The sequence below is a fragment of the Macaca fascicularis genome, chromosome X (assembly GCF_037993035.2).
Source record: "Macaca fascicularis isolate 582-1 chromosome X, T2T-MFA8v1.1".
NCBI lineage: Eukaryota > Metazoa > Chordata > Mammalia > Primates > Cercopithecidae > Macaca > Macaca fascicularis.
Window position 1 is genome coordinate 108882627 of NC_088395.1, and position 22549 is coordinate 108905175.

Genomic DNA, 22549 nt, shown 5'->3' on the forward strand with positions numbered 1-22549 from the left:
TTTTACCTAATTTTCTAGATTGCTGCTTGTCTGCTGCAGTTGGCCTGGGAATGATGGGATGAACCTCTGCAGTCTTTAAAAACAAGCCCAAGTCCTTGTGGACCAAGAACATTTATCATTTGTGTTGCCAAGTCAGCTCATATTCATAACTTGGCAGTTGGAGTCCCAGACTAGGAGTGGGAAAAAGCATGGCAGCGGCCCCACGCTTGAATACGCACATCGATTCTGTCAAGAAGAATGAGATGTTCTAAGCCTAGAGATGTGGAAAGATAAGATTAATTCAGCTATAGAAATAGGATCGGAGTGAACTTGATACGACACTCACTGACCTAATTGCTTCGGTTTACTGTCATTATCAGAGATTCCAAGCCTGACCCCTAGAATCACTTGAAAGAAACAGAAATCCCATGGAAGCTGAGACCTGTCCTTAGCTGAATGCTTGTTGGCACAAAGTTGATATTCACAATATCAACTTTCAACCAATCCCCAGTTTTCATACTGTTTAAAACCGGACATTGGAACAGGAGCTGGGAACTCTTACTATTGCTGTATCCTTGAAAATTATAAGGAAATGTGGTGCTAGAAATGGAGTTCTATGACTTCTCTTCATCTGCAATTCAGTGAATTTCTGACTTCCAGAAGCCCTTATATTCATTCTCTGGATAATCTCACAAAGAGTTTTCAAAGCCCTCAAGGAAATGAGCTTTCACTGGAGAAAATAATGCTAGTGACTGCAGGTTAATGAGTTTCCCCCTCCCCCACCAGATTACTTAAGGCTGTATGTCTGCTGCCTGAACCCTGAAGGCCAGGTGGTGATCCAAGGCCATGCATGGTGCCCAGCTTAGGAGCCGAGGTGTCCGTGAGAACCAAAACATCCCAGGGCGTACTGGGAAACATACCAAGAAAAAGAGTCTCATTGCATATGGAAGGCAAAGAGCCAGAAAATTAGCTTAAAATCAGCTTGCAGACGAGTGTCAGGGCAGATCCCCAGAGCTGTCCTGCTGCCACCCAGGAATGCCCCATACGTAAGTCCCAATAAATTCATCTACTTATCAAGTTGAACTTGTCCGGGTCATTCTTTGGTCTCTTAGCTCCTTCCCAGTTTTGAGGGGGCGTTATTCTATACAGTCCCAGGATTTTCCCTTACCAGTACCTGATGCCCAGATTCCAGCTCAGGCAAGCATACTGAAGAATGATCAGCCAGTGAAGGGAAAACGGAGGGCCCACTGGATTCTCACTCAGCTAGTTAGGGGATGAGGGTGCAGAACCTGACTTTAGCTAGAACACAGGAGGAACTGAAATTTTCTTGCAGCTCAGAAGTTTATTAGTGAAGGGGATTGGGCCATTTGGTGTTTACATGCTTGACCCCTGCATCCCTGTGTCCTGGCTGTAGCAAGGAAGAGGGCTGAGTGTTCGACTGACCACAGGTGATGTCCTCCCAGAAACATGCTGACCTCTCTCTCCTGGATGCCTGTTGCCATGGCTGGGGTCCAGCACTATCAGTTATGCTCCACATCTGTTTCTTGTGCTTGAGCTGGATGGATGATGTTTTTTAGGATCTCAGCATAGTATGGGCCAAATACCTGCTGATTATGATGCATCAGATTGAGAAACTTCCAGCCCAGTTCTGCCAACTCCCTTTCAATGAGAATGAGGCCTCCAGGAAAGTGTAGCAGAGACTCCTGCATGCCATGAAGCAAACAGCATTTGAGAAACAAACGGATCCGCTGATCTGGGAGCAGGGGAAAACAATGAAAAGAGGAACAAACAGGGTTCAGAAGAAATTCACAATGCCTTTGCTCTATCTGCTCACCAAAGTTTTGCGTTAACAGAGTTATTCACTGACCTCTCCGCTCATTCGGGTAAATTGTATACATGTGATTTTTGTTTGTTTGGGGGAGTGGAATGCCATCAAGCTCCCAAAGGACAGTGCATGATCAAAAGATGCTGAGGTAGTAAATTTCTAGGGAGTTCATAAGATTATGTAGCTGGACGTGAGATCCTAGTGCACATTTAACTTAATAAGAGGACTGTAGACCCGGTACCTGAAAGTAACAACACATGTTGCAACCAGTGCACCACGTTCAGGCCCATACACCCAATCCAGGCTACGATCCGATGCTAAAGTTCAAAGCAAGCTGGCCAAGTGTGCTGCTTCCATTCCAGCATGGAACATACCCTACAGCCTAACTCAACAGCACTTCCATGGAGAGGCATAGGGGCCCAAATGGTAGCTTAAAGCAGAGGATAGAGAAAGGGTTTCTTCATATATCTTGACCGACATTTAGAATATGCCCTGGAACGGGCTGGGTGCGGTGGCTCACGTATGTAATCCCAGCACTTTGGGAGTGCGAGGCAGGCGTATCACGAGGTCAGGAGTTCAAGACCAACCTGGCCAACATGGTGAACCCCCCATCTCTACTAAAAATACAAAAAAATTAGCCAGGCATGGTGGCACCTGCCTGTAGTCCCAACTACTCGGGAGGCTGAGGCAGTAGAATCGCTTGAACTCGGAAGTTTGAGGTTACAGTGAGCCTAGATCATGCCACTTCACTCCAGCTTGGGCAACAGAGTGAGATTTTGTCTCAAAAAAAAAAAAAGAAAAAAAAAAAAAGAAAAGAAAAGAAAAGAAGAGAAAAAAGAAAATACCAGGAATGATTCGTAGGGTTACTGTGACAGTATCCAACACCTGTGAATGACATATCTTGGGTGCAGAGCTGCCTTCAAACCATACATGCATTCTCCAAATTGAAAAAGATCTATTTGAACCATGCACATTATAGAAGAGGAAACTAAAGCGAACAACTTTCCAAATGATCATGCCTTTTCATTTTTAAATGGTTAGGTAACTCACTTTCAGGGTAAGGTCTACCCACCCCCGCACCCCCCACATTCTTGCCACTTTTCTGCACGACGACCATGGGGATTCTTACCAACAATGCTCCGAATGCAGTTTTCTTTCTTGGTGATGTTCTGGAGTTGGCCTAGGAGAGATGCTGTGTTTTCACTGCTCAGAGTAGTGAGGCCCATGTCCTTAAGGCCTTGATGGATTTCCTGAGACACCTGTTCACTCACACTCAGCATAGTCTCTTCAGGCCTAGATAATGAGGGATAGAATGCAGAGTGGGCCTGGCAGAGGGACAAAGTCCGGAGAGCCTCATACCACAAACCAGGCCTATTCCAGGAAGAATTCCGGCTCTCTGCCACCAGAAGACAGCATTAGCCACCGGGCAGATGACATACACTCATTGTTACCCACAAGGCACCACTTGATCCAAACATACAGCACCATACGCCACTTCGATGAAAACAAAGTAAATTGGGCAAGGGCTCGGTTCCATCCTTGGATCTACTCAGCATTCTCCAGTCCCATCAACTGTATTTAAATATTGTTTTAAGACTCTATTGGATATTTTTCACGGTTTTTCTCCTACCCCACCAATTAAATTGCAAATAAATTAAGAGGCCTGGACTTCCAACTCCTCCTTTTACTTTGGTATAATATCCCTGCCCCCACATGCAGTGAATGGTCACTATCACTGACCAACTGATCAACTTCTGGATACACATAGCACAAATCCACTGTCATTCAATCAAGTATATAATGATGCATTTTTAGCAAGCACATAAGGAATATTTGCAGCAAACTGGCTTCCACACTCTTCTCTTTGGAAAATAAGTTTTATTTTCTGTATCCCAAACCTCAATACAACTTATCAAAGATACCAGAATCTTTGCAGATCGTTTCCAAGGGCCTTTGTGTGGTTTGTGATGAAGAATAAGCAATAATAGTATTGATATTACCTATGTCCCAAATACCACACATTTTCCCCTCTAACAGAGATCTACGAATCTTACCTGGAGATAAATTCCTCAGTTAGGGCCTTGGTGATGCATTTCAGTCTATCCACAAATTCAGATGAGCTGAATAAAATTTCACCAGAGAAGCTTCTGGCCACTAGCAAGACTGAGGCCAGGACAGTTAACTGGTGCAACTGGAACGCCATTTCCTGGAGCCGGGTTCTGTCCATCAGCAGAGTCTGGTGAGGGAGCGAAGGACAGCCCATCAGAAGAGGAGGGTTTGAATGGAGGCACTGAATAGCATAGAACAAGGCAATGCCCCAACACACATCCCTACCTCAGGGAATTCTTCGTTTTCAGGATCCCAGAGGAGGAGGTTCAGGTAGCCTTGGTATAGCACCATTGTTGGACTCAGGGGCTCTGAGTTGTTACCTGCCCCGTTTGGAAGTGAACACGCCACGCTGCGAGAGGAGCTAGGTGACTCAGGAGAACTCGGACATGGTGTAGTGATGTCTGTGGCTGCTTTGGTTAGCCATTTTGTGGTATAATCGAGGAGACCTATGACGAGAAGGAAATACGCATCGTAAGATTCCAAGGCTTAAAGAGGACAGCTTTGAGACATACTCCTGGTCTATAAAGAAGTGATTTTGTAGATCTTTCGATCTTAGAGAAACACTCCCTCTCCCTACCCCTTGCCCAAGGAAGAATCTTCCTTTTCAAGAAATAGAAAATAGCCTCTATTGCTATAAGAAGGCAGACCTGAGGTCGAATTTCCCCTCTCTTGCCCTTAAATTTTAAACATACTGGGCTGTTTATCAAGGAGTTCCTGGAATTTAGCTTGTTCATACTGGATGGAATGCTCCTGCAGATAGGGTCGAAAGCTCTGGATGGTATAGTTCACCATGTCCATTTTCATTAGGCCCAGAACACGGAAGATGCCCCTGCCATAGGGAGAAACAGAACATTTACACTATTAAAGGAAATCTAGTGTGGAAGGGTGGAATCCAAGCAAGGAGCCATAAAAGCAGAGTATCTGAGAGTTAGAAAAAGCCTTAAAAACAAATAGTCCTACTTCAACTTATGAATAACGGTATTGTGACCAGTGACCCAAGGCCATAGAGTGAGTTGATGGCAAAACTAAGGACAGTTATACCTCCTGACACTTTAACTACCATATTAGAGGTCTTTCGCCTGTAATCATTTTGTCACCTTAAAAAAAAAAGGGTAGTCAGTGAAAGGAAAATCACCAAGGTGTTAACAATTATATGTGGGTAGCTGGGATGTGGGTGACTGAATTTCTAACTCATTGAGCAGATCATTTTACTATTCCAGGTCCTGGTTCTTCTAGCTGTGAAACACGGATAATCCTCTTTCCTGTCCCCTCACAAGGTTTGAGTTGGGACAAACAGGACAACATCTGGGAAAAGGCAATTTGCAATCTATAGGAGAAAGAATTACTGTACCTTAATGTCTTAACAGTATCATGACATAAAGGAGACCCAACTGATCTAAAGATCATCAAAGGAACCCTGGGAGACTGTCCTTGGAAAATAAAAGCCAATAATCCAGAAAGGAGAAAAGGTGTGTTAGTCAGGTCGTCAGTACACAAGAGCTAGATAAGACAGGGGCTATATCACAGCATCTGGCTCAGAGTTCTCCAGCACAGTGTCAAGAGCTAGATAAGACAGGGGCTATATCACAGCATCTGGCTCAGAGTTCTCCAGCACAGGGTCTAAGGCAGATTTGGGGGACAGCACATCTAGACTCTCACCTCAGTAACTGTACTGGATCTGTTATGGCCTCTAGTTTCTGTATCGCTTCGTCTCGAACTGGTGCACATAGCAGAGTCATCAAATTGAGAATGTAGTTAGAAAGATGAGGGACATCCAGGGCTCCATGTTCTGCTTCCTGCTTGAGGAGATCTGTGTCCAGAGCTTCTTCTATCTCATTTCTTAGGCGGTTCTGCCATGGTAATAGCAGTGATAGCAAGGTCTGCCCAACAAAGGAAATCAAAGGAGCCAAGTTCTGTTTAGAACCTCAAACTTTCTCCAATGAACTATACTCTTAGGCCAAAGGCATCCCAGATTATGTCTTCTTGGGGGCAGAAAACTGAGTCTCTAACTCTCTTAGAGAGTATTATTTCTTTCTGTTTAGAGGACAATTACCATTCAAGGTTTCACTGGGATCAGTTGTAGTAGTAGTCATTATTATTTTTTAGGTAGAATGAGGTAAAAATATGAATAAAAATAAGAATGTGGTTTTAAATGTGTAGGATATTAGAAATATGAAATACACACCACCACAAGGAGATGAGTCATTCTTAATAAAGGATAAAGACATTTTTAGATTGTTTTACTCCAAAGTGTGAGGATAAAGTAGCAAATTTGGAATCTTTAAGGTTCCCTTGAAATAGCCTTTTGACTCAAACAGGTAAGTTCCTTGTGGGCAAGGGCTCTCCTATTCATCTCTGGGCTTCTGAAACACATAGACCATAGTGGGGTTTCAGTAATAATTTGTTTATTTGAGTTATATATTGTTATAGTAATCGCCCAATGGTCAAGTTTCATCTCGTACAAATAAAATGGAAGCTGCCCCATCCTATCTATTTAAGTAGTAGGTCACGTTAATAAAAAAGTATGCTACTTGATATATTAATAGCCATTGACGATCCAAGGTTCTGAGATGCCCAGGAACTTCCCATCCACGAATGGGAGTTGGTTACTCACCTCCTTAACATCTTTTAGAAGTTCAAGAGCACAGGTGAAGTCAGGAGGAGTACTCAATAGTTGTTCCTCCAGATGGTTCCAAAAAGCATTGTACATTGCCTCCGCAAACCTGCCTTCTACACTATAAGAAGGGTTAAATGAGCAGATTGCTCTTTACCTAGAGAATTGATACAGGATCATAATTTCCCAAACAACATTTAAAATTATGAAAGACCATTAAATTGACAGGCTAGGAGGACCTATATTTACACTTGAGAAGGGCTGAATAAACTGAAGTTAGTCTCAGATGGAAAAGCATTGGCTAAATTCTCTCAGAAGGGTACCTCAGGGTTCCAGAGATGCTCTCTTTCTGCAGCAGAAGAACCATAAACTAGGAGTTGAGACTCTGACTTCTAACGCTAGTTCTGCATCTAGCCTGGATGTGTGACTTAGTTTCCACAGCCAGAGACTTAAAACTTTGAACCAGATGCTATTTTTCCTTCAGGCCTGAAATCTAGGAAAGGACTTTATCTCTTGATAATACTTGAAGGTCTTTTGAGACACTTTAAATTCAGCAAGCCCAAAACTGAACTTCTGATCTTCCTTCTTTATATTTGTTCCTCATGTATACTTAGTTCTGTAACCAGAAATCTGAGACTTTTTCTCTTTAAAAAATGTAATAGTAGGCTGGGCGTGGTGGCTCACCCCTGTAATCCCAGCATTTTGGGAGGCCGAGGCGGGCGGATAACAAGGTCAGGAGTTTGAGACCATCCTGGCCAACATGGTGAAATCCCGTCTCTACTAAAAACACAAAAATTAGCTGGGCGTGGTGACAGGCACCTGTAGTCTCAGCTACTCGGGAGGCTGAGGCAGGAGAATTGCTTAAACGCGGGAAGCAGAGTTTGCAGTGAGCTGAAATAGCACCACCGCACTCCAGCCTGGTGACAGAGTGAGACTCGTTCTCAAAAATATATATATACACATATGTTTGTGTATATGTATATATGTATATGTATAGCACATATCTGTGTGTGTATATATGTATATGTATATATACATACCTGTGTGGGTATGTATGTATATGTATATACACATATCTGTGTGGGTATCTGTGTATATGTATATACACATATCTGTGTGGGTGTCTGTGTATACACATATCTGTGTATATATATGCATATGTGTATACACATATCTGTGTGTGTATATATGTATATGTGTATACACATATCTGTGTGTACATATGTATATGTGTATACACATATCTGTGCATATATATGTGTATGTATACACATATCTGTGTATGTATGTGTATGTATACACATATCTGTATGTGTGTATACACATATCTGTGTGTATATGTATGTATACACATATATGTTGTGTGTGAATGTATACACATATATATTTGTGTATATGTATACACATATGTATGTGTGTATGTCTAAGTATACATATATGTGTTATGTATACACACATATATGTGTGTGTGTATATATATACACACACATATATGTGTATGTATATGTATATGTATATACACACATATGGGTATGTGTATATGTGTATATATACATATATGTGTATGTGTATATCTACACATGTGTGTGCATGTGTATATCTACACATACATATGTGTATGTGTATAGGTACATAGACATATAGCTATATGTACACATACATATATGTATGTGTATGTGTATATGTACACATACATATATATAATAGTAATGTATGCTTTCTGTTTACAAAAACACAAGTGATTAATAAATATATGAAATAAAAATTCAAAGTTTCTCCTCCAACACAACAATCTAACCTGTGAAAGTTCAACTATTATCTATCTGGTATGTACTGCAGCCCTTCTTAATTCCTTTCCCCTCATGTCTTTTATCCACTCAGTCACCAAATTCCAGAGATTTTGCTTCATAAATATCTCTGGAATCAGTCCCCACCCACTGTGATCTCTTTCCCGAACTATTGCTATGGTCTATTAAATGGCCACCTTCTACCTACAAAACCTTACCCCAACAATGATACATATTTTTGATAAAATCAATGAGTTTTCTAAGATAGAAATCTGATCATAATAGCATACTCATTTAAAGTTTTTCAGAAGCTGCCTATCTCTAGCAGTGTACGTGGCCTTTAAGACCCTTCACGATCCTATTCTGCCACTTCTCCTACCTTAACTTTCTTTCTCCTCCTACGTCCTGTGCTCTAACAATAACAGTCCACTTATAATTAATATATAATTGTCTTCCATCCCTCTATGCCTCTGAAATGACATTTCCTCTTCCAGGAGAGTCCCTTCTCCCCTAAACCACCTGAAAAGACTCAATTCAAGTGTTACCTTATTAAGAAAGTCTTCACCAAAAAACAATAACTGTGCTTAGTATAATTTTATAAGCCCAAAGGGAAAACTAATTGTCAATTATCTGTAGATAATGTATAACCCCAAACTCTATTTCAACCTCTTATCCAGTATACATTTTGTATTACTACATTTGAAAAAGCCTGTTAATTTGAACACACAGTGAAATTCAAGCCCTAAATAATATCATTCCTCCTGCGTCATCTACCCACCCCCTGAGATCCCTAGCCACTTTAACAGACCTTCATTCTCTTAGTTTCACTTTTTTCTACACCCCTACCAGGAGAAAAATGAATCTAACTCAGGCCCCAGGGACTATAAAGGCAATGAGGGAGATGCTACAAGACCTGTGTTTTGGTAAAAACTTCCTTCAGGTAAGCCATCCTTGGCAACAGGCAAAGGCAAATCTAAGAAGTATGAAGATCAAGAGAACCACTGACAAAGCGAGGAGTGCTTTATGTAACAGAATCCCAAAAGTGGCAAAATAACAGAAGCATTTAAGGTGGGAAATTAGAAATACCATAAAATACAGACTCAGACAAAGAAATCAACCCATTTAACTCTTAATAAATACTAGAAGCATTCAATCCATAAATGCTGAATGATTCTTAATCATATATTGCGATATCAATATAATTAAGAGAAACCAATATAAAGCCTAATTGTAGAAGCACACTATTTATTGACAGGGATCTAATCTTGATTTGCAGAATCTTTATTACACTGATTATGAAGCAGAAATGTCCCCTGAAATTTCCTACCCATGAAGACTGAACAAAACCACTATTAGAAAATCTACTCATCTGCGTCTCTTTAATCTGTAGACAATTAAAAGATGAACGGCTAGGAGTTACTTCTTCCAAGTCTGTCTGAAAAGATCTGAAAAATCACTCTATGTTTCATTATTAACTAAGATCCTGAAATGAACATTCTGACAATACAGAATGAATACCCCTTTTCCAAGATGCTTGGGACGGGAGTACTTTGGATTACGGATTATTATTATTGTTGTTGTTTTTTTGAGACAGGGTCTCACTATGTCGCCCAGACTGGAGTGCAGTGGTGTGATCGCGATCTCAGTTCGCTGCAACGCCTGCTTCCCAGGCTCAAGGTATCCTCCCACCTCAGCCTCCTGAGTAGCTGGGACTATAGGCATGCACACCATGCCCGGCTGATTTTTGTATTTTTTGCATAGACAAGGTTTTGCCATGCTGCCCGGGCTGACCTTGACTTCCTGGGATCAGGCAATCCACCTGCCTCGGCCTCCCAAAGTGTTGGAACTTAACAGTCGTGAGACACTGCGCCTAGCCAGATTGTGGATTTTTTGGATTTTGGAATATTTGCAGCATACTTGTAGTATACTGCAATGAGCATTTCCTTTGAGCATCACGTTGGTACTCAAAACGTTTTGGAGTTTGGAACATCATGGATTTCAGATTTGGGATGTTCAATCTGTAACTGGAGTGGTTTATTACCTGTTTAAATATAATTTGCTGCTTTGACCCTTTAAAAGTTATAATTACACTGGTTTGTTGGTACTATATAAGACATACTCAACCATTAAATTTATTAATAAGATGCTTCAAACCTGACCAAAAGCCATTTGTGCTATGTACCTACGCCCCAGGAAGAGTAAACTGGAAAAAAACCTGAATAATCTGTACCTGTTTGAAGGTAAAATGGTCTCTTCCACATAGAAATCTTGGTTTACTACGATTTCATGTGCGATGCTCAGCTTGGAAACTTCATTAACTGTCTCTATCAGATCTGTGACAGAAAAGACATCAGGTCTGCTCTCTGGGGAAAAAAAAAAAAAGTGTAACCATCATCAACAGGGAACCCACAGAAGGAGAATTTTTATTTTATTTAGAGATTCACTCTGCCAAGTAAGGCTCCCAAGTTTAGATTCATCAAACGGATCTTACACAGACTCATTCAAACATTTTACTATTAGAAGTTTTCTGAAATCCTTGCTCTTCAGTAACACTGAACATCTCAGAGAAGTCAGGCATGGGAGGAAGAAATTAGTTTTTGAAAAACATAAAACAGATTTCAAAACCTTCCACTTGAAATGTAAAACCATAAGTAAAACACAGCAAACAATGAATAAGTTGTGATTTGTAAAATTAACGTGTATCTAAAAGTAACTGTGTTCCCACTGTTCTCTTCCTACCTCAGGGGCTACACACAAGATGAAGGCTAAAATCTCCTTATAGATACCACACAAATCTTACTAGATGACTCTAAAGCTGAATCCTGCTTCTAAAACAGTAGTTTCCAAATCTGGGGATTCAACAGACAACATTTCAAAACACGAGTGACGGATAATGATTAGAACAATTTTTATTTTTCCACATATGGACATGAAAGCAAACAAACAAACAAGAAAACTACCCTACATCATCAAAATAATCACTTCATAAAAAGAAAACATATTTTAATACCTCAGAAAGTATAAAGAAAACACAGTCAGCATTAAGAATAATTTTAAATTGAATCAATTTAACATTATTTTGAAAACTCATTACAACATCTTTATTGTTTTATTTCATTCAATATTGGTAAGAACTATGTCACAGCCCGGCATTGGAATTTGGGAACCAATGTTCTAAATTCATTATGCAGAGTACTTTCGGTAGTGGAACAAAGTATATATAGTAGTTACAATTATTACTTGATATGTAAAATAAAATATGCAATAAAATGATTTTGTAACTCAATTTCAATGTAATTTCATAACTTGGTGAGAGAGAACTATTGATCCTCAAGATATAATAAAACTCACATATAAGAATCCTAAAACTCACTCCAAGAAGATGGTCTATGTATGCCCATTTATTTTTCATTAAAAAACAGTCGATGAGACTTTTCTTGAAAAGTTAGTCTCATCAACTGATATTTCCTTTCTATCCTAACGAAAAAGCTACATATGTTAAAATACACCATCTACTTAATTCATTAAGACATCATTTATTTGAGAGGCATTATGAAGTCTGAATTGTGCCATTCTGCTTACTAGCAGTGGCCCCAAGTGGCCACCAGAGAAACACATGTGATTCAACTTCATACTTTTTCCCGCTTCAGTCTTCAAGAGGTTAGATCAAACTGCTACATCTGGAGAGGTCTGCAGATTAATCTTTGGTTAAATTCACTGGAGATTATTGTAAAATAACTGCAATTTGAGTTCCTGTGAGGTTGGACTAGTCAAGCCAAAGCTTCAAATGCCTAATATAAGGTGTGAAAAAGATTTAAAGTCCCAAAGTTCACATAAAAATGCTATTATTAAGGATCTAAATAATTTTACCCCAGAGCAGTGGTAATTTTTATGTCAACAAAGCACCCCTGGAAAAGGACAGAACACAATTGAAGCAACAGATAATTTGGATCACTTCTGATCTGTCCTAGATCTACCATTTACACTTTACAAAATCAAAATACAAAAATGCTATTTATTTCCCATGCTTTGAACTGACTAAATCACTCTCGACTATTGTAAAACACAAGTAATTTGCTTTGTTGGTCTCTTTCTCTAAAACCAAAATCTTTTAATTTTACTTACCCATTAGGGGCCTAAGTCCTGCATGTAAAAATTAGAGGGGGCAGAAAGACAAGAGAAAGAATAATCCAAAAGAAGACTAACAGAAGGATTAGTAAGGAAAAATGCAGGGTTGCAAGAGCCTTCTATATCCCTTAAAGGCCCTTAAATCACAGGCTGTCTATTCCTTTAGCCTAATTGCTGTCCATAGAAGTGATGACAGGCCGGGCGCGGTGGCTCAAGCCTGTAATCCCAGCACTTTGGGAGGCCGAGACGGGCGGATCACGAGGTCAGGAGATCGAGACCATCCTGGCTAACACGGTGAAACCCCGTCTCTACTAAAAAATACAAAAAACTAGCCGGGCGAGGTGGCGGGCGCCTGTAGTCCCAGCTACTCGGGAGGCTGAGGCAGGAGAATGGCGTGAACCCGGGAGGCGGAGCTTGCAGTGAGCTGAGATCCGGCCACTGCACTCCAGCCTGGGCGGCAGAGCAAGACTCCGTCTCAAGAAAAAAAAAAAAAAAAAAAAAGTGATGACATGATTCTAGACCTACCAGGACACTGGTCATGTAAACAGAAACTCTTGCTTTTCTGGCTCTGCCCTGGTGTTTTAGGCTCAGGGGCCCCATTCTCTGCTACACTGGGATCATTCTGGAACACAGTTTCCTCAGTCTTCGGCATCTTGATGTTATCTGGAATTGGAGAGAAAACAAGAGGCAAGCTGTGTAAGACCTGACTCTCGCCCACGGACAAAAAGAAAGAGCGCTCTTCAACTACAATTGGGTGTCCTGGTGAATGAACCCTTTGTCCTCAGTTGAAAGGATTAAGGACTAGGGCTCAAAGGTTCTCAAAGGAACAACTAGGGTCTTCAAACAGGCCTTGAGGGGAAGGGGAATTAGCGGCACTTCCTTTACTGAAATCAAGAAGTTTAGTGTTGGGCAAGCAGAAGAGGAAAACAAGGCCCAGAGATGGACAATAACTCGCCAGAAGCGGGGCACACTGCACATTACTGACCAAGCTAGGAAAGGAATCTTTCTCGGCTCTGGCTACCTTACACTGGTCCTGGAATACCTTCTAACTCCTTAGCTCCCGCTTCAGACCTTCCTGAAGGGGCTCTGGCGGCCTGGACTCAGGCAACAGGGTATCCCCCACGGCCCTCGGAACCCTAGTCCCTCACCTCCTCCTAGTCCTTGACTGGCTGCCTCACCGCTGTGTCTGCTAGTGAAGCCCCTCTGCCTGCCCAACCTGGTCCTGGGAAGTACCATTGTAGCCAACAGGAGAGGGGAGATCATCAGAGAGGAGTAGGACGGAGCCATGGAGATTATGAGGTCCGCCAGGATCGCACCCCTACCAGTGGCACTAGATAGGAGAGTCCAAACGTGAAAACAAAGGGTGATCCATTTCCAGGGTAACAGGGTGGTATCAATTGCCCAGGGTGCCCTGGAAACCAAGAGAACAGGAAAGGCAAGCAGGGCCTCACCATTGGGTGATAAAGGCAGGAGGCTGAGATAGACATAAGGAGGCTTCGTGTTCATACCCTCCCGCCCAGGCTCGGAGCCCCTCAGGAACTTGAAAGTAATCTTCTCAAGCCCTGCTCCTCATGAATGAACTGTTCAAAGCTTTTATCCCTACTGCCCCAGAAAAAAAAGATAGCATTGAAATAACTATTTAGGGGAGAAAATAAGCATTTGTTATTTATTTGTTTCACTTCATGCTGTTCATACAGCCCCTACAAATGAAGAACCAACAGGGCTACAAAATTCCAGAAATCTGTTTTGGGTTTTCTTTTATCTTTTGTATAAGTGAATCCTCCACACAAAGTAAGGAGAGACACATAAACTGTTAAACTCTCATTTTACAAATATGGAAATCAAGAATCATTTTAAAGGGCTAGCCACAGAAGCTGTGTGGTAAAGGGGCAAGACCATAAGCCTGAGAGGAATCCTACATTTTGGTTAGGGGTCTTTCAGCTCAATTCTTGGCATGCTCTTCATTGCAATCCAATTGTGAGCTTTGGAGCTCATCTGTAAACTGAGGGCACTGGAACGGATGATCCTAAGGGGCCTCATGCTGCTCACTCTTCAGTCCTAGTCTACTTTGTCTCTCCACTTGCCATTCACCACAGTCATATGAGAATCCCTGGACTGGCCTATTTCCAGCATATATACATTTCCACACTATACTATTTGATCCCTCTCTTACTCTGACTTAATTTCTTAACACATTGACTTGTTTCTTTTATAAATTAAGACTATGCGGTGACCAGATTCTCACCACAATCCTCACCTTGTTAGTGGCAATAGTACAGTATGAATATCTTGCACAACATGGGAATTTTGAAGAAGAAAATTATGGGAAAGAGGTTCAAGAACTTTCCAGCCTAGGAAAAATCCACCTTAACTTCCAGGCACAAGAGGATATGAGGGAACTTGGCTAGTAAAGTTAGCTCTTAGCTAAAGAGTTTATTTTACTAATAAATACTAAATCTGAATTTCCTCCTCATCCTCTCCTAGTATTTCCTTCAGTAATGTCAACTGTGAAACAAATTGCTCTCACATCAACCCCAGGATAAATGTTTAAATATATTTTTCTTGATTTGAACACAAAATTACACAATCATAAGCCATATGTTTCACTATACCAGAAGTTCATTTCTCATTTTAAAAATCAGAATTCTATTGTATTTCGTTCTAAGAAAGACCTTTGAGAATGAGACCAATTCATCTTCTCACAAAACTGCATTGTTAAAAAAAAACTCTACCCAGTGATACCTAAAATTCTATTACCACTTCATTCAAATAGTGAAATAGTCTTTATAAGTGTCTTGTAATATTGAAATCTCCTGGGAGATGTAATGAGGGGAAATAGAAGTGTGGGAAAAAATAAAGGAAGAGAACTAGTGGAAAACAGCAAATCACATTTTGCCTAGGGATGGCCCAGATACTGCATTTAATAATACGTTTTATCAATAGTTGTCAAGAACCAACTAGAGGGACAGAGAAAGATGGTGGAATAGGAGGCTATACCTTGTGTACTCCCTGCAGGAACACCAAATTGTAACCACTATCTGCATACAGAAAAGCATCATCATGAGAACCGAAAATCAGGTGAGCAATCACAGTGCCTGGTTTTAACTTCATATTGTTGAAACAGGCATTCAAGAGGTCAGACAGAGACAGTCTTAAATCACAGATACCACCCCTCCCCCATCCCTTGGCAGCAACTGTGCAGCCCAGAGAGTCCATACACTTGGGAGAAGAAGAGGGCAGTGACTGGGAAACTTCACATTGAACTCAGTGCTACCCTGTCATAGCAGAGAGCAAAGCCGTGCTGGGCTCAGCCAGTGCCCACTCACATAGGGAGCATTTGAACCAGACCTAGCTAGAGGGGATTCACCCATTCCAGGGTGGAGAACTTGAGTCTCTCAGCAACCCACACTACTAGAGGCCAAAGTGCCCTGGGGTCCCAGGTAAACCTGAAGGGAAGCCTAGGATACAAAGACTGCAATTCCTAGGCAACTCCTAGGAAATTAAACAATATGCACATAAATGAACAGTGGATCAAAAAAGAAATTAAAAAGGAAACTGGAAAATTTTATGAAAGAAATGATAATGGAAACACAACATACCAAAATCTATGGGATACAGAAAAAACGGTACTAATATCAAAATTTATAGCTGTTAATGCCTACATTAAAAAGAACAACTTCAAATAAAAAACCTAATGATACAATGCATCATAAAGAACTATAAAAACAATGCAACAGAACAGAACCCTCAGAAACAATACCACACATCTACAGCCATTTGATCTTTGACAAACCTGACAAAAACAAGAAATGGGGAAAGGATTCCCTATTTAATAAATGGTGCTGGGAAAATTGGCTAGCCATAAGTAGAAAGCTGAAACTGGATCCTTTCCTTACTCCTTATACGAAAATTAATTCAAGATGGATTAGAGACTTAAATGTTAGACCTAAAACCATAAAAACCCTAGAAGAAAACCTAGGTAATACCATTCAGGACATAGGCATGGGCAAGGACTTCAACACCAAAAGCAACGGCAACAAAAGCCAAAATTGACAAATGGGATCTAATGAAACTAAAGAGCTTCTGCACAGCAAAAGAAACTACTATCAGAGTGAACAGGCAACCTACAGAATGGGAGAAAATTTTTGCAATCTACTCATCTGACAAAGGGCTAATATCCAGAACCTACAAAGAACTCAAACAAATTTACAAGAAAAAAATAAACAACCCCATCAAAAAGTGGGTAAAGGATATGAACAAACACTTCTCAAAAGAAGACATTCATACAGCCAACAGACACATGAAAAAATGCTCATCATCACTCGCCATCAGAGAAATGCAAATTAAAACCAGAATGAGATACCATCTCACACCAGTTAGAATAGCAATCATTAAAAAGTCAGGAAACAACAGGTGCTAGAGAGGATGTGGAGAAATAGGAACACTTTTACACTGTTGGTGGGACTGTAAACTAGTTCAACCATTGTGGAAAACAGTGTGGCAATTACTCAAGGATCTAGAACTAGAAATACCATATGACCCAGCCATCCCATTACTGGGGATATACCCAAAGGATTATAAGTCATGCTGCTATAAAGACACATGCACACGTATGTTTATTGCAGCACTATTCACAATAGCAAAGACTTGGAATCAACCCAAATGTCCATCAGTGACAGACTGGATTAAGAAAATGTGGCACATATACACCATGGAATACTATGCAGCCATTAAAAAGGATGAGTGCGTGTCCTTTGTAGGGACATGGATGCAGCTGGAAACCATCATTCTCAGCAAACTATCGCAAGAACAGAAAACCAAATACTGCATGTTCTCACTCATAGGTGGGAATTGAACAATGAGATCACTTGGACACAGGAAGGGGAACATCACACACCGGGGCCTATTGTGGGGAGGGGGGAGAGGGGAGGGATACCCTTAGGAGAGATACCTAATGTAAATGAGGAGTTAGTGGGTGCAGCACACCAACATGGCACATGTATACATATGTAACAAACCTGCACATTGTGCACATGTACCCTAGAACTTAAAGTATAAAAAAAAAGAAAAAAAAAGAACTATAAAAACAAGAGTAAACTAGAAGAAAAGAATAAAGATCAGAACAGAAATAAATGAAGTTGCAATGAAGAAAACAATACAAAAGATCAATGAAACAAAAAGTTGTGTTTTTTGTTTGTTTTTTTTTTTTTTTGTCAAAGGTAAACAAAATTGACAAAAGTTTAGCTGGACTCACGAAGAACAAAATGGAGAAGACCCAAATCAATAAAATCAGAGATGAAAGAGGAGACATTACAACTGATACCACAGAAATTCAAAGAATCACCCGTGGCTACTATGAGCAAGTATATGCCAATAGATTGGAAAATCTAGAAGAAATGGATAAATTTCTAGACACATACAATCTACCAAGATTGAACTACGAAGAAATCCAAAACCTGAGCAGAACAATAACAAGTAACACAGTAAAGCCTTAATAAATAGTCTCCGTCTATATTAAAGCAAAGCCCGAGACCTTATGACTTCACTGCTAAATTCTACCAAACATTTAAAGAAGAACTAATACCAGTCCTACTCAAACTATTCTGAAAAATAGAGGAGGAGAAATATTTTCAGACTCATCGTACAATGCCTGTATTACCCTGATACCAAAACCAGACAAACACACATCAAAAAAGGAAAACTACAGGCCAATGTCTTTGATGAATGTTGATGCAAAAACCCTCAACAAAATACTAGCAAACCCAATTCAACAATACATTAGAAATATCTTTAATCATGACCAAGAGGGATTTGTCCCTGGGATGCAAGGATGGTTTAACATACACAAATAAATCAGTGTGATACACCATACCAACAGAATGAAGGACGAAAATCATATTATCATTTCAAGTGATGCTGAAAAAGCATTTGATAAAATTCAACGTTACCTTATCATAAAAATCCCCAAAACACTGTGTATAGAAGGAACACGCCTCAACATAATAAAAGCCATAAAAAGCAGAGACCCACAGCTAGTATCACAAGAATGGGTTAAAAAGTGAAAGTCTTTCCTGTAAGATCTGGAACACAACAAAGATACCCACTTTCACCCCTGTTGTTTCACCACTATGAAACTACTACAAGAAATCATTGGGGAAACTCTCCAGGACATTGGTCTGGGGCAAAAATTTCTTGAGTAATATCCCATAAGCACAGGCAAACCAAGGCAAAAATAGACAAATGGAATCACATCAAGTAAAAAGCTACTGCACAGCAAAGGAAACAATCACAAAATGAAGAGACAACACACAGAATGGGAGAAATTTTGGCAAACTACCCACCTGACAAGAGATTAATAACCAGCGTATATAAGGAGCTCAAACAACTCTATAGGAGAAAATCTAATAATCCAATTAAAACATGGGCAAAAGATCTGAATAGACATTACTCAAAAGAAGACATACAAATGGCAAACAAGCGCATGAAAAGGTGCTCAACATCAGTGATCATCAGAGAAATGCAAATCAAAACTACAATGAGGTATCATCCCACACCAGTTAAAATGGCTTATATCCAAACGACAGACAATAACAAATGCTGGCAAGGTTGTGGAGAAAAGGGAACCTTTGTACACTGTTGGCAGGAATGTAAATTAGTATAACCACTATACAGAACACTTAGGTTCCTCAAAAAACTAAAAACAGAGCTACCGTATGATCCACCAATACTGCTCCTGGGTATATTTCTAAAAGAAAGAAAATCAGTATGTTGAAGAGATATCTGCACTCCTATGTTTATTGCAGCACTGTTCACAATAGCTGAGATTTGGAAGCAACCTAAGTGTCCACCAACAGGTAAATGAATAAAGAAAATGTGGTATACATACAAAATGGAACACTATTAAGCCATAAGAAAAGAATGAGATCCTGTCATTTGTAATAACATGGATGGAATTGGAGATCATTATGTTAAGTGAAATAATCCAGGTACAGAAAGACAAACATAGCATATTCACACTTATTTGTAGGATCTAAAAATCAAAACCGGCTGGGCACAGTGGCTCACGCCTGTAATCTCAGCACTTTGGGAGGCTGAGGTGGGCAGATCACTTGAGATCAGGAGTTTGGGACCAGCCTGGCCAATACGGTGAAACCCCATCTTTACTAAAAATACAAAAATTAGCCAGGTGTGGTGGTGCACACCTGTAGTCCCAGCTACTCAGGAGGCTGAGGCAGGAGAAGCGCCTGAACCCAGGAGGTGGAGGTTGCAGTGAACCGAGATCCTGCCACTGCACTCCAGCCTGGGTGACAGAGCAAGACTCTGTCTCAAAAACAAACAAATAAATAAATAAATAACAAATAAATATCAAAACCTTTGAACTCATGGAGATAGAGAGTAGAAGGATGGCTACCAGAGGTTGGGAAGGGTAGTGGCGGGTAGTGGGGAAGGTGGGTATGGTTAATGTGTACAAAAAAAAAAATTTAGCAAGAATGAATAATACCTAATGTTTGATAGCAAAACAGGCTGACTATAGTCAATAATAATTAAATTGTATATGTAAAAATAATTAAAAGAGTATAATGGAAATATTTGTAACACAAAGGTTTAATGCTTGAGGGGATGGATACCCCATTTTCCATGATGTGATTATTACACATTGCATGCCTGTATCAAAACATCTCACATACCCCATAAATATAACTACTATGTATCCACAAAAATTAAAAATTATAAAAAGAATCAACCAGAAAAATGTTAGAAATTGAGGCCTAAAAAGATTAAATGAAAATATGCCCTCTTCCCCTCCAAATTTCAGTTAACAATAACTGCTTTTTATGTAACTAAATATCCAAATACATGTTCTGTGCACACAATACTGCCTGCACAATAGGTAGGACATTATTTTATGCCCACTTAAAATGACAACAAGTTGGAAATAAAGAGAACTAGGTAAATTGATAAAGATCACACAGTAAGCAAGGGAGATAAGTCTTGGACACAGTTCTTCTGACACATGATGATACATTTTTTTCTTTTTCATGATACCACCTTGCATCTATGGCAGACAAGCTGTGATCAAAATTTAGGAAAACCCAATTTGCAGTGGTATGGTAAGTACCAGAAGTTGGATATATATAAGAAGTGTGATAGGTGGTCGAGAAGAAGGCAAGATATCTTCCAGGATCTTGAAATCAAGTATTAACCCAGCCTTTAATTGACTCCCCAAAATCAAGATTATAAGGATTACTAGGCTTTCAGGGTGATAAGAGTCTCTTTCTTAGACTGGCTCTCCATTCGACCTTAAGATCTTATCTAAACCTTCATAATGACTGATATAATATTTGCCAGATATGCCCCATCATTTATCGGGACTTTCTCTTCTTGGTGACATAATTCCCTATTAAAGTGCACATTACCCAAAAAGGCAAATATTTTTCAATGTATCCCAAGAGAAGATGAAGAATCTCTAATTTTAAGGTGGAGTCCAAAGCTTTCCTTTTCATATAATATTTTATAAAATATTGAGGCAGGGAATAGGAAAAAAGAGGTAGGAGAATAGGGAAAATAAGGCAGGAGAATAGCAAAGGGAATTAAAAGTTGGATAAAGGGCAGAATAAGTAAAAGCAGAGAGCAAAAGCAAGGTGAAGGGGTGAGTGAGCCAGAAGCAAGATAAGAGGCAGAAGTTGAGCACCTAAACAAAAGGAAGCTAAAAAAGTGAGGAAGAACCCCGTGGCTGGCAAGATCCGGACCAAACCGGTAAGAGTTAGCCCTTCAGGGATAGGCACGTGCATTAAAGAGAAAATGTATCCTTAACATGACCCCATATGAAATTCAGCTCATTGAAGCTTACACATATGGACTGCATATCATGTGTGTATTTAAAATTATGGGACAGAGGCAGCCCTACAAACGCACAGGGGCCAAAGTAACTAAGCAACACACCTGTCAATTATAAAAGCAGACACTGGCTAGAGATTAGGCAGCCTTGGGAAGAGAAGAAAAAAACACACACACATAAACAAACAAACAAACAAAAACAAACAAAGTGCACCAAACTAATGCTGATCTCATCTCGCAGAGGTCAGTCCACTCTCCCTATCCAAGAGTGTAAGACTGTGCTTAACAAACTTTTGCTGCTTTGCTTTGCTATCTGTGTGTCTTGTCCAGTTCTTTGTTCAGGATACCAACAGCCTGGAATTGCATGGCACCATCCGGTAACGGTATTATGTGACTTTTGTGAACTATGAGTTGTATACCCATGTCTGTTTGTTGTATATTACTGTGAGTAATACACCTGGTTACACACTCTGGGTACACATATCACAGTTTGTAAAGACAGTCAAGAGAATTGTATCCCTTTAGCAGGGAATTTTTACCCTTCAGATGTGCTTTAACCCAACCTCAATACTGTGATACCAACAGCCTGGAACTGCGTGGCACCATCTGTCAATAATATTATATGACTTTTGTTTACTATGAGGAATATACTCATGTTTGTTTTCACATAAAGACAACCCTAAATCTTTGAGCAAAGTTTTTCCTCCTGGAGGAAGGACCATATATATTTGTTGGCTTCTTTTATTCCTTGGCACACCTGGGGTTACCCACTCTGGGTATGCATATCACAGTTTGCAAAGTCATTTATAAGAATTTTATGCCTTCAGCAGGAAATTTTTACCCTTCAGATGTGCTTTAACCCTACCTCAATACTGTGATCAATTATTTGTTAAATTATACTTTATGTATACTACTCCAAAAAAGAAAATTATCCCAAGAGTCAATCTTATCCATAAGGACACAAAAGAAGACTACGTAAAAGAGAGGTATTCATAGATGTCCATAAGTGGTATAAAATTACAGAATTTAAGAGGAATACTGGGTAAAAATAATTTAGTTAACACATAAAAAATTTAAACATTTCATTTCATAAAGAAGCATTTGAGGCTCAGAGAACTTAAATCACTTCTGTAAGGCTGCCACCAGTTTACAGAAAAGTCAGGACTAAAACCTGTATCTCAGATTGTTTACTCCACAATATATAGAGCCACGCAAGAGCAATTTAACTAAGTACATACATTTGCTAAAGAAAAAAATGTAAATGATAAA

General features: G+C 39.9%; 1 protein-coding gene across 1 annotated transcript; it reads right to left on the reverse strand.

The window, feature by feature from the left end:
* Window positions 1-1434: 1434 nt before the first annotated feature.
* TCP11X2 (t-complex 11 family, X-linked 2) lies at window positions 1435-13098 on the reverse strand. The gene is made up of 9 exons (XM_045384165.2): window positions 12968-13098; window positions 10545-10677; window positions 6528-6648; window positions 5573-5793; window positions 4606-4742; window positions 4139-4359; window positions 3859-4040; window positions 2934-3097; window positions 1435-1732 (listed from the first exon to the last, which is right to left on the reverse strand). The coding sequence occupies exons 1-9, from the start codon at window positions 13092-13094 to the stop codon at window positions 1500-1502; spliced, it is 1539 nt and encodes a 512-aa protein (XP_045240100.2). The 5' UTR covers window positions 13095-13098; the 3' UTR covers window positions 1435-1499.
* Between the last annotated feature and the right edge of the window lie 9451 nt (window positions 13099-22549).